At 39.3% G+C, this 16,759-nt stretch overlaps 1 protein-coding gene across 1 annotated transcript in view; it reads left to right on the plus strand.

The window, feature by feature from the left end:
• LOC145458923 (uncharacterized) overlaps nt 1-16,759 on the plus strand; it is a 112,938-nt gene that overhangs the window by 75,242 nt on the left and 20,937 nt on the right. Inside the window, exons 65-76 of the mRNA XM_080337435.1 lie at nt 1,953-2,099; nt 2,551-2,687; nt 3,770-3,939; nt 4,755-4,886; nt 4,975-5,173; nt 6,280-6,519; nt 6,916-7,135; nt 8,400-8,834; nt 9,630-9,859; nt 10,928-11,205; nt 13,932-14,117; nt 14,585-14,669. Of these exons, the coding sequence (XP_080193561.1) occupies nt 1,953-2,099; nt 2,551-2,687; nt 3,770-3,939; nt 4,755-4,886; nt 4,975-5,173; nt 6,280-6,519; nt 6,916-7,135; nt 8,400-8,834; nt 9,630-9,859; nt 10,928-11,205; nt 13,932-14,117; nt 14,585-14,669 (2,459 nt within the window). The remainder of the gene's footprint in view (nt 1-1,952; nt 2,100-2,550; nt 2,688-3,769; nt 3,940-4,754; nt 4,887-4,974; nt 5,174-6,279; nt 6,520-6,915; nt 7,136-8,399; nt 8,835-9,629; nt 9,860-10,927; nt 11,206-13,931; nt 14,118-14,584; nt 14,670-16,759) is intronic.

Consider the following 16,759-nt stretch of genomic DNA (forward strand, 5'->3'; position numbering starts at 1 on the left):
CAGTTATAAACCATCTAGTTAGGAGATCAATCAGGCAATTTATGATTGAAACTGAGTTATTTGTATTTGAATGTATTTGGAATTTCTCAGCATTGCTATTGTAACAGCAATTTGCAATGTGGGAATGCTCAACTTCAGAGCTGTATTTTGAATGATGATAGCAACTCAGCAATGCCATGTCAACTTGCACAGCCATAAGTGCAGAACCTGCAAATACAGCATATTACAGCACATTGCTGCATTGTCTGATTTTCTCTGGTTCAAACTCTGCATTGATCAGATAAGCTTGAACAGGTAGATTTTATATTCCGCATAAATGTGTCTTCGTGCGACCCTGATATCACGAATCTGGAGTTCTTATGACATCAGAAGTCTCCTCATACCCGCACATAATAGAGGAAACCTTCTCATGACTATCATGAAATCGCACACTCCACCTGAAATCAATGATACATACGCGAGGGTGCGTCCGTCATTTTGTGTTTGATGCAAAACTTTGATTTCAGTTGCTCGCGTTTTACATGCACGGCCGACGTCAAAACTGAAGACGGTTGCTACCAAGTCACACAAAAGTTTCCTGAGTGTGCGCCTGCACCTCCTATTGAATGCTATCAAACTTTGACTACGATACCCGCAAACGTGACAACAAAAGTGAACAGAACAGGACAATGGAAACAACTCTGTTGTCCGGAGCACAGGTATTTATCTGTGGTAACATTGGGCGAAATAGATTAAAAGCAATCATAAATGTCAGAGTTGAAGATAAAGAATGCACCGTCGACTATAATCCAGGTCCAGCATCCTGTCCTTACCCAGCAACGAGGGAGATATCATATGAGGTAAAATCTTCCATTCCTTCGATATGCACACATTGTGAATATGTTCTTCCACCAGACTGTAGATGCCTGTGAAAATCGAAACTGTCCGATTGCCAGGTGTGTGTGCGACAAATGCGTGGACGCCGATAATAACACACACGATATCGGAACTGTGTATTCTAACGGGAACAAGTGTGAAAATTACACGTGCTTGAGAGGTACGATAAATGATATTTACCTTGCCAGCTGCACCTTGTGTTGAGTAACTATATCCCCTTTTGCGTTCTGTGGTGATAGTATTTAATACGAATTGGTAATAAATCTTGGATCGAATCAATTCGTTTCACTGGATTGTATCTGCAGTCTGCACTATAGTGAATAGACATGCGGAGGCATTGATAGTCAAATAGAAGCATTATTGCATTTTAAAATTGCTTGAAAATTTCCAAGACACCAATTCTTGGATTCGTCCCATCGTTAACGGTATCACATTTCTAAATAAGTGCAGTGACTATGCCATATCTGCAATGATTCTATCATCTATCATTATTGAAATAAACCCGAATATTTTCGGCTGACACTCGTCAGGGCTAATCGTCAGCAACTAGTAGAGAATTAGAAAGAATATTCTATATCAACAATCGTATCACAAATTATGAAATCACCAGCATGAAATTTCGAATACAAGAGCGTTCAATGTACTAGATGTTAGATGATATGCAAACTCCTCTTGTTGACACAGCCTTGGCTGGTGTATTTTGATAAAAGTCGACTCCAAGTCACACAAATGAAAGTTCAACAAAAGGAGTTCTTGTACCATCTATAAATAATACATTGAACGCTCTTTGCATTCGAAATTTCATGCTGGTGACGTCATGTTTTGTGATACGAATGTTGATATACAATGGTCTTTTCAATTCTTTACTAGTTGCTGAAGATTACTCCTGACGAGTGTCAGCCGAAAATGTTAGGGTTCATTGCAATATGAATAATTGAATATGCTACTGAATTGTATATTGGAGTAGCGTACCTCCAAAAAGCTCTGCAAGCAACAATCATATTCCTTTCGTGCATTTCTAAAACTTATTTGTGGCGCTGTTGTCCGAATAATTACCTGTTGATTTATGTACTCAGATTCAAGTGCAGAGTGTGCAGTAGCAACGTCAGACAGGCAATATTGCGTCTCCTCGCCTATATCTCCAAGGAGGTGTGCTCGAATGCGATGTTGTTATGATGGGAGTGCGCTGGAGAATGCACGCTGCTTTAGGAAGAGAAATACCGGTAAGGTTTTCTTTAGACTAGGCATCGCGAATTGTGTTGATTTATGAAATTTTTTGTGGCTATCGAGTTAGTCAAATGAAGTGTTCTCACTTCAGCAACCTAGATACCTAGAACAAAACATATCGGTCAAGGTAGGTAGAACACGACTATACTTTCCTGTGAGGTTATTAAGTGTAAGGATTTCAAGAATATCGAAAAAATTACAGTCCTGTTTTACCTTTAGTGACATGCGACTGGCTGGGAAACAATAGTTTTTCCAACAGTGAACCCTTCCAATATAATAACACAGTGCTATAGGAATTTCCTATTGACTTTTCAAAAGCCACATTTCATTGAATGTTTGCACACTGCTATACCATCAATGTCCGAGTGGTGGCAATTTCTTGATTGGTTAAACTTATTTTACTCTCAGAACTATGCTATATCTGCAATGATTCTTTTGACATTGCAGGTGGAGACAGCCTATGCCCACAGCCAAAATTGAATGTGCCTGATTGTCCCACTCTAACTTGCAACGATATGTATCAGCTGATGAATTCAACAGCAGTACCTGGACAGTGCTGTCATGAGGAGGCATGCTACTGCAAGGTAAACTATGGAAGGTTGTATGATTGTGAAGATGCAGGAAATATTCGTATCCAATAACCACCAGACAAGTGATAACTACATGACTGACACTTCAGTAGTTGGGGCAACATAGAGACACACACAGAGCAGCCCGTCTGAGAATATGCACTTCAATATACTTTATTTTTAGTTATTAATATTATCTTAATCAAAACTGCTCCACACTGAAAAGATGGTGAGGAGTGCAAATGAATTTAAGTCTCTCAAGCTAACGACCTATAGATAGCAAATAAGAATGATAAAATTGGACATGCGTACGGAATAAGAATGCATAAAAATAGCCAATCAATGAATGATGTATATGTCATACAGTATGATGTATAGTTAACATCATTTAAAATAATGCCACACTTGTGGTTGTGGCTTGGTACATTCTCCGAGATGCTACTAACGGTATATGCATGTCTGTCGTCATGATCTTATCGCCGGTATCAGTCAATACCGCTAAACCACTGTTCTTTGTTTTGTTAAATCCTGCATATTTATATGTGTTCTATTTATTTTGGCGTCATTGTTGACGAAATAAATATCTTTCGCTTCCTCTGTCATTGCTTTGGGACACTGTACTTCCTTGTTCAGTTGCCATTGCCTCTAATCTTCGACGAAACCGAGGATTTTGATGATTTTATAGGCCTAGCTGAATGATCAATAACCATGCCCATACTGTACTGGGTCGTTTTGACATTTTCTAGTCCACACATGTACCCCAATATTGTATAAGTTTTGATATGGGTCCTAACAGATGGATGCAGTTTGAGAGACTTGTTGACCTGTTGTTCAGTTCAAGTTCAATTGAAATTTCATATATTCAAAATGCAACAAGATAGGAAGTAGTAAAACGACTTGGAATAGTCCATCAACTTTGGCCAACTAACAAAAAATAATATGGGGCATATCAGGTATGCGTATTGTGATACAAATATCCAAAGATACCCTAAAATAGGCAAGCAATGTAAATTGGGGATGAGCTTGTGGCTGTAGATATGTGAAACACCAATGGGCTGATCTCGAGCGCAATCCACTATTTATTGTTGACATTCCAGCCTGATGAAATGTTGAAAAATGTTTGTGACAATTGGGTGGAAGACGCTAGCAACTGTTCGGACCCAGATAACATGATGGTCGAGCTCACCGGGAAATTCAAAGGCCACGAGTGTTGCCCGGACAAAAGTTGCATGTGCAAACCAAAAGAGATTCTGACCTGTTCGAAACCGTGAGCTGGTTAATAGTTATGAATTCTTTGATAGCAACAGTGAAGTGAATCATATATTACAACCGTATTTTCTTTTACATTAAAATTGAACTTTATATTAATAATGAAATGAACCCGAATATTTTCGGCTGACACCCGTCAGGGGTAATCGTCAGCAACTAGTAGAGAATTTTAAAGAGCATTGTGTATCAACAACCGTAATACCAAATATGACGTCACCGGCATGAATTTCGAATAATAATCGGAGCGAAGAGAGCGCTTAAGCTCAACATACTATTTTCAGATGCGACACAAACTCTTTCTGTAGGCACAGACTTGGCTTGCGGATTTATTCGACTCAAAGACACCCAAATGAAAGTGTAAACGACTTCTCCAGATAACACAAAAAATGTGGTCGCGTTAACTTTTCGCGCAAACAGGATTATCCACCAAATCTGTGTCAATGGCAGAATTTATGCGTCAGCCGAAAATATTCGGGTTCATTTCAATATGACTATGCCATTCAATTGTATATTGCAGTTCATATGATTTGTACAGAAGTGAGCCACAGAATATTTACAAAAAGGAAGTTGGCCATGGATATAAAACAAATAGGAGCCACTGCTCTACAATATTGAATTAATTCCCAGTTTTTTTTCAATATTGAGGCTTGCAGTCTGAATAGTCACTTTGGCATTGGCGTTTCATTACTAGGAGTAGCCCACAGTTCAATCAACGCAAAAAACAAGATACTGTGGACTCATAGAACATGTGGACTGCCCTGTTCTCAAGTTACATTATTGCGTGTCATAAAAAAATACCTGTGCTGTCTTTAGAACTTGTCCGAGCGGAAATTACAAATTGGTCGAAACTGCACCGGCAACGGAGGACAAATGCTGCGCAGATTTTGAGTGTCAATGCGACTGCTCTGAGACTCGTTGCGACTACCCTTCTTATGTTGTAAACAGGTATCATGCAACATTTCTGCTTGCTAGTTAATAACTTAATAGTCATCTTGAGATTGTGGCGGTAATACTTTGAGTGATATCTTTTCAGCACGGAAGGCACGTGTGATTGCAAATGTGCTTGTGATCCAAATCGCTGCGTTGCCCAGGAAAAAGTTTGTCCTGCCGGTGAATATCTATCCCAAACGGGAACAACAGATGCTGGATGCTGCCCAGTGTATGAGTGCGTGTGCAACACAAGCTCCTGCCCGACATTACCATCTGCTGACTGTGACAAATACCAAGTAGAGGTAATAATATATAGATTTCCTCTTCTGGGTATGCTATCTTACATGTTCTGATGATGAAGTTGACTAGGTATGTGCTGTTTTCAACTCCAAAAAGGTGACATTCATGTTGCTATCAAGAGAAGTATAATATTACTGTTGAGATCTGAACAGAGCTAGGAATTATCAACAAAATACCCATATATGACATATATTGTTTCCACTCTCGATTTTGAAATCCAAGCCAGGCACACTTTAGGTTCAAAATCAAGCTTCCTTCCCAATGTGTAAGTGTGAGAGACCCATACATAACAATAATCATATGCACCCTCATTTACATTGCCTGGATACATACTCGACAAAATTTAATACCCAAATAAATATTTCATACTCCCCCTATAACAAAGTGCTCTCAATATACCCATCCATCTTGTTGCAAGACCAATCCATTCTTGAAATCATTTTTCTCGTCGAGTTTGGTCCCCGTATTTGTGTATCGTTTGGCATTACGTATTGAAACGAGACTGTCCCATATAATGCATTATATATATGTGAGTTCATCAGAAATCAGTTGATATCAAAATCTCCTGATTATTCGAATCCGGACTTTTGACTAGGCTCGAATCACGTATTATATTCAATATTTAATTTCAAAATGAATTACCGATTACTGTGTGCATATAAACTTCAATATTTTTGGTCAACAATAAACTCTGGTTCACTATGGTATTAACATATACATATAATTCATTGTTCAATGAAATTAGTATGAAATCTGATATTTTGATTACCTTACTCGTAAATCGTGTGCGTGTATTCGTAAATTGACGAACCCAACAGCACAAAATTTAGTCAGCCATTTTTTAAATCATGTCAAATTAAAAACGTACTGGGTTTACTTTTACATCGATAGCTGATCAATCTAAATTTAATCACAAAATATGGCAATATTTACTGTCCATAGTGAATTCTTTTATAACCACATTAGCATGGTTACAGTTACTATCTTTCGTTATCAGGCATATCATACCTCATTTTAAGCAGAATCTGTTTTCATCTGTTTCCATACCTACTCTTTGGCGCCTGACCCTTTTCGCACCAAATTCTGTAATTGACCGTAAATTTCTCAGTATCCTTGGAAGGACTCAGTGTCCGCATGTTGCCCAAAAGAAAATCGATGCAAATGTAACCCGGATCCGAATGTGCTGCGTGGACTTTGCAACGAAAGCAGGAACGCGTACAGCGAATGCGAGACAGGCTACGAGCCGTATGTAGCGAGAGTGATGTCTGAAGATGACAATTCTGGGATATGCTGCGAGGTGCAATGCAAGTGTGTCAGTTGCAAATTGGAAAATGGAACTGTCGTGAAGGTATGGTAGTGCTTGTTTCCAATATATATAATTTTCTCCAATCCGCTTTATTCAAGTAAAGATAGACCACATGATCACAGCAATAAATGGATACAAGTATATGTTTTTTCGAAGCATGTCACTGGACACAGTAGAATTATGTAACGTTTCCAAACACAGTAAAAGCTTGTTACCTTGTTTGTACTCAGCTGCACGTACAAGTATTGCTGCAATTTTCTACTCAACCACTGATTCGGGCAAAACCTGTCCAAGTACAGTATTTCAGTGATGCAGTCACTTGCTAACCAAGTCTAGAAACACATACATACATGATGTTTGGGTCCCCATTCCTCACGCATTCATTTTTAATCCCGCAATTCCTCATCAACATTCTGATTTCGTTAAACATTTTTTCAGGTCGGCGAATCATGGACTGAAACAAAGCAATGCAATATCATCGACCATCACTGCTCAAACGAAAAGCTATCGAACACTTGCCACAAACTCGTCTCAAACGAGCGAGACGTTCCTTGTTCCTATACATCTGCTGATGCCTATGCTGCCGATAATTGTGCTGCGTTTGAGCATGCGGTTGACATTACCAGCCCGGGAGGATGCTGCCCAAGCTACCGCTGTGGTGAGCCTTTCTGTTTTACCAAATAGTATTTTCTTTTGCTCATCAATTCTGTTTGAGTATCCGTATAATCAGAATGAAGGGTGAAGGCATATTTGAGAATTGGTGACTGTTACCTTTAGAATGTTTTGTCAAAAGATGAAGTCCTAAATAGTTATCTGTTGGAATTTCACAATGAACTTGGCTAATGGTACACTCTATGGCAATTTGCCTGATTGTAACTCCAGTCTCCAGGAACATGCAACTGTGTAGGCCTATGTGGACTGAAACAGTATATAGTTGCTGCATACCATAATAATATGCATGTGTTACAATTACAATATGCAATTCCGTATGTGGCAATATATCATGGTTACGCTTAGACACTATGCAGAAGCAAAACACGGACGGCAAATGCAGAATGTGACACAACCAAAATGAAACTGTAGCACATCTGATGTCCGGCTGTGGTGCACTTGCAGCTACCGAAAACACATGGAGAGACAATAGGATTGGTCACTACATTCATCTTGAATTATGCAAACATTTTAACATCACCACTTCGACAAAAAATTGGCGCAAAAAAAAGTGAATGCTGACTCATTAAACTGGCTGTCCCAGCTGATCACAACATACCACAAAAGATTCAGAAAAACAATCCAAATACGCAGAGCTCAAAATGGAATGTGAGAAAATGTGGTGATGCAAAATAAACATTGTGCCGATAATCATTGGCGCCACAGGGGTCGTGAGCAAAAAACTCATGAGACATATCCAACAGATTCCGGGTAACGTTCGATTCGACATGATAAAAAAGATCACATTATTGGACACTGTGTATATTCTTCGAAAAGCCTTGAATGCACCAATGGATTAAAATTACACTGGTGAATCACAGCATAATTTCTGTAATTTCGATTCTTCATTCTCAATCATCTGTAATCTGACTTCTCCATCGCTTGCACAGGAATAACAATTTGAATGTATTACTGAAATTTTAATAATTTACTCCAACCTCACCCTTTTCCTTTTGGGGCAGTTTGCTCCCCGGATTATGTGTGTTTTTACCAGTTTTACTGTGAATAAATAATATATTTTTATAATATTTATCAAAGACGTAGTACAGAGGTATATGTAAAGAATGCTAATGTATTTGGAAATTATTATTATTCCAGGCCATGAAAAATTTTCAAATTTAATTGATGGTATGAGTTGCTTAACAATGGTTTTCTTCGCAACACGGCAACACATCAAATGTGAACTTCATGTTGAAATCCATATTCAACAGAGCCATGCACAACTTCAACATGGAATTGCGATTCATCAAACGAAGTCAGACTACCGACTGAGAGCAATCCTCGTTGCCCTGGAAACTGCACTTGCGTTCAGCCAATGCAAGAAAAGAATTTGAAGGCGTGCCGCGAAACTGCAAGTTGTGGGGTGTATGAGAAGCCTCGCTTGCTATCATCAGGCGCCGCTGGGGGTAAACAGCACCCGGACCATTGCTGTCCCAATTATGAATGTGTCTGTGACACTTGTCCCAACACTACTGTCACTAGAGACCAGCTTACAGCTAGATCAGAATACTGTGAGGAGGTTACTGTCCAGCCTCCTGGAGATAGAAAATGCTGCTTGAATTATCATGTCACTTGTGGTGCGGATTGCGCTTGCGAAGAGATAAATCTGATGTGCAGCTCTACAACTGGCTGTGAGCAAAAGCCGGGTAAGTCCAGCTTAATCTTATCCCTGTTTATTCTTACGTCAAAGGCAGGTAAGATACGGCCCGAAACGGGATTTTGAGCTGTCCGCAGACAGTTTTCGGTCTTACATGATAATGTGTACCATGGTCACAGTCTAACGCAATCTACCACATATGTCTCATTGCATTCAACATCTATTGGAGTACATTAACAAGACAAAGATGCGTTGCAGTCTAACAGATGTTCATGTGCTGTCTATACTAAGGGTTTTTAAGTCTGACAGGCAGCCAGAGTTCCTCGAACTTGTTAACAATTTTGATCGACCACAGATGTCTTCTTGACTTCAACAGCTATTGAAGAACTTTATGATATCTAATTCATGAGATACTGTTTTTATGTCTCTAAGCTTTAAACTTGAAGCCGACACTAAATACAATTATTTCCATGTATAGGTGGATGTATCAATTCAGGAATCCGGCCCGCAAGTACTTCATTTTTCCTTACCAGGCTAATCGACTGAAGAAGCTGCCCTCCCCTGGCTTAAATGATTGCTTAAATGATATAGAAGTCCCTCCTATATATTTGAGAATTGGAAACCCCAATTCGAAAGTATTGCTGTGTTTACGGCATTTGATGCCGTTTCGCAACCACGGTCATTTGTACGCCAGGACTATGCATAATTGCTAAACCTTTGGCAAAATTAACTTTGGCTCAATGGTTTTATAAAACAGTACGAGTATAGATACACCTCCAAGACAGGAAGCAGGAATCCTTCACAGTTGAATAAGCCATATCATGATTATATCCTTTGCTTTTAGTGTCAACGAACCAATGCAATTGCGTGACCGAGGCAGTATGTCAGTGCAACAACGCGACTTGCCCTCAAAAGTCTTGTGGCGAATGCCAAGAGCTGCAAGTAACGAAACCGACATCGAATCCTGCTCTTACATGCAACGGTAACTGTTGTCCGGAATTGACGTGTGTGCCGAAGCCCTGTCCGGAACAAGAAGATACGACCATTCCGTCGAAATGTACTCATCTGGAACAGATAAGTGTCTTCTTATATCCTTTTATCGGTTACCCCTGAAATCTAGGTCTGAATACAAGCTTCTTCTGTACGTCTTCAGTGCACCAGCGTATCTTTGTGAGCTAGTGTCAATGTAAAATCCTGGAGTAGCTCTACATTCTCAGTCGCAAAAACTCTTGTCAGTTCCAAGAGTCAGAACACCGACCTACAGATTATTATTATATTATTATTATGTTTGGGATATTTTGTCGAAATATTTTTGCCAATATATTTACTCTAAACTTTCAACTGACTCTAATCGAAAGCAAACATCAAGAAATACATAGCTTCAAATCAGAAGTAGGCTATTATCAGAATTACTGTTTGTGACATACCCTTACAGACAAAACATACATCCCAAGATACCATCGGCCGCTAAAACGCACGATACATCGTAACCACAAAAATGCTGATACATTACCACAGCACCATCGAAATATACCTTTGTACTATTCATTATTCTAAGCTTTTCTTGTAAGGCCTCTGTCCAAAATGTTAGAGTGACTAAATTGTCCGTTCGTACACATTGTTTTCTGCTACCTCAACGTTCAGTACCATTAAAACATTGCAGTGATATCTATAGTTTCTATATATACCTGAAACATTGTAGCAATGCATATTAATTTCTGGTTGATGAAATGTAATTGATGCTGTGTGACGACTGTGCCATAATATTTAATGTTAAATTGAAAAAACTATGTATGGCGTCTATCATTTCAATAATTATAAGATGAAGTCATTTTCCTCTGGAGTTTTCAAAGGCACTGAATTTGATATCCCTAATAATGTAAAAATTACCTGTGTAATCAAGGGTGTTGAGAAGCAACGTGAATAAACAAGTCTAGTTTGTGATGAAAAAATACCTTATTAGGTAAATTCCATTGAAATGGTCTTATTATTTTGGTTGGGGTTAGGGTTATGGAAAAACTCCTCATCTCAAAACAGGTCGCTGCAATGGATAGCAAGACAGAGCCGCTTTCTTCATAGATGAATTATGGTCATTTGTCTGTTCCATATTTCCTGAGATTTACTCTTGGTTCTTTTCAGCACAAATTGGACTATTCGAACGATACGTGCTGTCCTAACAAGGAAATCGCCTGCAAAACCGTTCTCAACGAATGCCCTTACCCGATTTTGACGTCTTGTCCGGAAGGTTTCGATCTGCATACGACCCCAGCGGCAGACTCCACTGACTCGACCGTGTCCAATGTTGCTGACTGCCCGATGATCGATAAATGTTGCCCGCATAGAACTTGCGTTTGCAACTCTTGCAAATATCCGAATGGCACCCTTAACGTTGGTTCCGAGCCTGTGTTTTCAGCGGACAGGTAGGAAATATTTCGATTTTAAAGACACGCGAAATCTTTATGTAGAAAGGTTCAATAACAAACTGATTTTACCTTTTCTATATACCCGGGTGCATATATAAACTGCTTCAGTATTTAGTTCACTAAAACTTCCGTTAAACTTGAAATATATTTACGTACTAAGAAACCACAGCTTTAAATAAAATTATAGAGACGACAGATTTCGTGTTAACAAGAGAGGCTGTTTACATATTCATTTGGGTGCCTCAAAGTCTACTTTTAGAAAAATACTCCAATCAAGTCTGTGCTGAGCTTTGCGACGCGATTGTTCATGTACAATGCTCTTTCCAATTCTCTACTAGTTACTCACAATCACCCCTGACAAGTGTCAGTCGAAAATCTTGGGTTCATTAAAATGTGAATATAGGCTACTAATTAATTGTATATCGTAGCCATTTACTTCCAAGAAGCTCTATGTTATTTAATCATTCATATAATCACCAAACCAGCAATCAGGGTTGTAATGACTCGAGTCACGAATTTTTTGTGACTCGACTTGACTCGAGTCATTTTCTTGAAATGGGAAAATGACTCGACTCGACTCGAGTCAATATTTGGATTGACTCGACTTGTACTCGAGTCATTGCGCGTGACTCAACTCAAGTCATTGACTCGGCTTATTTTATGTGACTTGAAGGTGAAGAAAGTTGCGAATCACGATGGTTAGATCAACGCATGTCACGAATTCTGTCGACATCGTTATTTGTCACCACTGCTTTCGTTGCACTCCTCTGATATCAGATATGCGCCGCCGTAAAAACAAAAGACAATGGTACATAGTAGCAAAGAGCAATGCATTGTACAAAATCATCCAGTGATGAAGAGGTAATAGATCCTCCGCCATCAAAGTACTCAAGACATTTCAATTATACAAGCAAACAATCGAAGCAAAGTCCAATTAGAGCCAAAGAAATGACTCGGATGGTCAAGTAGCCTACTTGGAAGAGACTGATAAGCTCATGTGTAGATATGAAGTCGATGATTCTTTGCATTTTTGGCCGGCTAGAATGGATGAGTATCTAATGGTCTTCAGTGTGGTTCAAAATTGGATTTCAATTCCTGCATCTAATGCACCAGAGGAACGTGTATCCAGTGGATGTGGATTATTCTAAGGCCATGCCGCCTCAACATATATGAGAATCTCCTTTTCACTTTAGTATTTTTCAAGTGTAACTCATTGATTTGATCTGGTGTCTGTGAAAACACACAATACCCTCCGTCCGTTTGACGTTTTGTTAGGTATGTGCATTGTGCACGTGATAATAATGAATGGCTAATGTTGTGTGATATTTGTACAATGGGGCCGATCAAAAATACCTTCTTTTTTATTCTATTTGGTGGCTACATGATAAAATTGCTACGTTGCATAAAAAGAACACTGAATCTGGCCTAATTTGAAAAAGTGGAATCAATGAAATGAGAGGAGAAAATTTTGGATTTGAAAATACATGGAGTATTTTAGTGAGAAATGATTTCATATAATATAATTACATACTAGCAGTAAGTCGACTATTTTTTCATATCCGAAATATTCTACTCTAATAACTCCGCTTCTTCTAGTTGGAATTGAGCCAAATTTTCTATGAATCATATTTTTACACAATCTAACAATATCATGAGGTAGCCGGTATATTTCGAAAGTCTCTATTTGTAATTAATCCAAAATATTTTCTCTTAGCATTGCTTTCTACTGGTTGGAATTAAGCCAAATTTAGGTTCTTTTAGATAATCTAACAATTTTAAGAAGTAGCCTCTTTTTTGAGATTCTGTCCTCATTTTTGAGAATTTTTTTGGTAATCATAGGGCAAATTAGACTAAGATACAGTGAATCAGCACTAAAGTAACGCTCCGGCGACTATTTCGGCAGCTGAGCAGGAAAGTTGACCTTTTTTTCTGGTCAACCACCTGATATGATGTGAAAGCAAAACTGTACCTCTACATAAGCGTTTATCTGATGAATCTGTACCAGCTTGTATCTAGCTAGACGTGAATTCGGAGGTCTTCTATCAGATAGTATGTAGACGCGAATTCGTTAATTCTCTATAAGCTATTGGTGAGCGGTCGTCGATGTGCTCGTTATAAAAACTTAATGCTTTTATTTGTGATATATCAGACTGACAAGACAGATATTTGATTTAAAGTTCTAAGATTAATAACGTTATCGTATTGGCGGCATGTCTCGTCTATCTGTAGCATCGGTATATGAGGCCAGGAACTGTCTGTTATCTGCCTAACTAAATAAACTTGTACCAAGACTATGATAGGGACAAAATAAGCATGTTTGGCAAGCAAGAAACTCGATATCACCCAAGCAGGATTGAAAACATAAGTTGAACATGACTTCAATAGTGTGACTTGGACTCGACTCGAGTCATAACACTATGACTCGGACTTGACCCTTAAAACGGTGACTTGGACTCGGACTCGAGTCGGTGATTAATTGAAAATGACTCGACTCGACTCGAGTCAAAACCAAAAAAGTCAGATTGACTCGTGACTCGGAACCATGTGACTTGGTTACAACCCTGCCAGCAATTCGCGCCTATGCTTGAAGCATTATGGACTAATTTAAAATCAGCCATCAGTACCTGTGCGAGATCGAAGCTTTTCTACATTACATACCTTTACTACAAAAGTGTAAGCGACCACTTCAATTATCTCTCACTCTATACAATGTGTTTTAAAAGATGCACAAAATACACATGCACGAACGGTGCCAAAGATGCGGACGGCTGCTATGTTGTGACTGAAGAGAGACCCCAGTGTAGCCCCGCCCCACTATTGAAATGCTACCAAGAGTTGGAGACTCCGGCTGCCTCTCCCAGTGCTACGACAGCAAACGGCTTCTCATCGAATTGCTGCCCTCAAAACAGGTAATTCGGAAGTAATTTGGATCTTACTCATATACTGCATGAAGGGCAAATTCGATTTGGGTATTGATTGTAATGGTTCTAGTCAACTACTGAGGCAAGATTTTTTTTGTACACCTCTTTCAACCAAGTGTGATACTAATAACAAGAATTGCTATTGCTACTTTCTTCCCACCTTCAGAGCCTTGACATCTTGGTTGGCCGTATGGTATCATCCAAAACTATATACTTATGTAGAAACGGCATTGTTGTGCGTAGCGATTACCCATCATTGTCGCAAATCAGAATTAAAAAGGAATAATCGGAAATATACCTATTTATCCTCAATTTCATATGTGACTGGCGAAATTTCTACGTTGTAACAAGAATGAATGCTTGACTCGGCCTGAAGCGTAATTTTTTATTCGGAATCTCATATCTTGGTTACTCGCTTTTTCACAACCCTAGCCGCATGTGCTCTGTTTTTGTAGCGTTGCGGAGAAATCTTGTGGACCAGACTACGTAGCAGGGCCTGATTCGTGTGCTTTTCCGAGAGTATTGCAAACTTCGTATAAGGTAATTCACATTTCTTAGAAATTCTAACCGTCTTCGCATGGGCTGTGATGACTCTAGTGATGACGCGACTAGAGTCACAATTTTTTGGTGACTCGAGTCATTTTTTCAATGCGTAAAATGTCTCAACTTGGACTCGAGTCATTGTGCATGACTCGAACCAAGTCATATGAATTGAGACTAGGACAGCCAAGACAGACAGTTCATTGTAACTTCGAAGAATAGTAAAGTCACTATAATATGGGTATTTCGAATATCAGTCCTGATACTTGGAAAATAAGGCCAGAAACTGTTAGGACTGAGCAAAATTATTTTTTGAGTTCAAAGTGAGCCATTCTATATCACTGTAGCTGAATTGAAAAGGTTGGTCGCACCGGATTGAACTCAAAACTGAACAGTGAACGTAATCACTTGGAATCGGACTCGAGTCACAACAATATGGCCTTTATTCCGAGACTCGTCTCTATCTCAAACTCAAGTTGTGGTGAACCAAGCACGGGCTGAGTCCAGCTCAGATCGATAGAGTGTTTGGCATTCGGATAGGATTTCGAGCGGAGCTCAGTTTTGAGTCTTTACTCAATAGATTTGACAGCTGACGACTGCTTGCAGACGTATACGGTTCTGCTAATTGCTCGCGATCTGGCAATCCACGGTTTAGATGTCAGGCTGGTTGCATAGTATTGCCCTCAATTACGTCATTACATTGTGTGGAGATTCTACAATGGATGTATAGACGAAATAACACCGTGCTATCTGTAACCACTACCCGTACATCACCGTAGCTTGATCTATTCAAGTATAGCTCGCCGTATATCCCATTCATTTCAAATCGGTAAACATATATTATATCTCTCAAGCTTAATAGGAATTTAGGGACTATCTGACATACTGTTTTAGCCAATGCAAATATTTACATATAATTAAACATCAGACTTCATCCTGAAATCTTCAGGAATAAGCACAAGTTATTTATTGAATTACTGATGATGGGTGGTGGTGCCGTGTGATGTGGTTGATATTTCCACCATACACTGGGACAAACAGTTTTTTTAACGGTATTGCAATGATCAACCTTGAGTACATTCATGAAGCGCCAGGTAATCTACTATTGTGTATTGCAAGGGATGAAAAATGTCCATCGATTTGAGAATACCCCACGTAGTCAACGATGAAGCCATTCTGAATACCAATTCTTATGCAATGTTGACGCAAAATGAGTTACAGCACTGAGTAAGGTTTATAAAGACCCTATACTCATTGAATTAGACCAAGACTTGACTCCGCGGCGAATTGAACATGAGTCATCTTGACTCGAGTCAAAACTATGAAAGGGAGAGAGAGAGAGAGAGAGAAAGAGAGAGACGGTTTTCTTTTTTTTCTCGCACCATCGAGATGCTCTTTGACGACAGAATCGCGAAACGGCCTTTATAGTAAGGTCATCTAGTCTGCACCCCCGTTTTTTCTCCTCCATGCTATCCGTGATCAATAAGCGCCTAACAGGATAGCCGCGGATACCAGTGTTCGAGTCTTTGGTCTCTCCCGCCCCGGAATCAAACCCCCAACCTATCGATCGAGTAGCCTGATGCATCACCATTACACTATCTTGCTCGGCGGTGAGATTGACTTTCGACTTGGAACCCTGTAACTTCGTTACAACCCTGTGTCCTCATCATTTGTTTGAATTCCTTGAATCAATCTTAAGGAAATGTTCGTTTTACAAGACTTTTTGACAGGGTGACTGGCCAACACGATAATTTTTGAAGTTGGATATATTTTTAACAATGCATTGCCACCATAATTTCTTGTGAACGGGCTATGTCAACCAAAAGTTTGATTAGCTTGACCGTGAAATTCAGGAGGTTCAGTATAAAAAGAACAGTTTTGACGCATTGACCTAGCCATGGGCAGAGCAAGAGAGCATTCGAATATTAGATTTCCGAAAATTTTTGTAAATGAACATGGGGTGGTGCAGATTGACTTACTTGAAAAATTTGCTGTCCCGAGCTTTCTACGTTTTAGTAACCTTCTTGAACACTCAACAGATGGCTTTTGGTTTCAAAAACTCAGTCAAACTGCATTCACAGTTATGAGAA

The sequence above is a fragment of the Botryllus schlosseri genome, chromosome 16 (genome assembly GCF_051294905.1).
Source record: "Botryllus schlosseri isolate E-star chromosome 16, Bs_hap1, whole genome shotgun sequence".
Taxonomy (NCBI): Eukaryota; Metazoa; Chordata; class Ascidiacea; order Stolidobranchia; family Styelidae; genus Botryllus; species Botryllus schlosseri.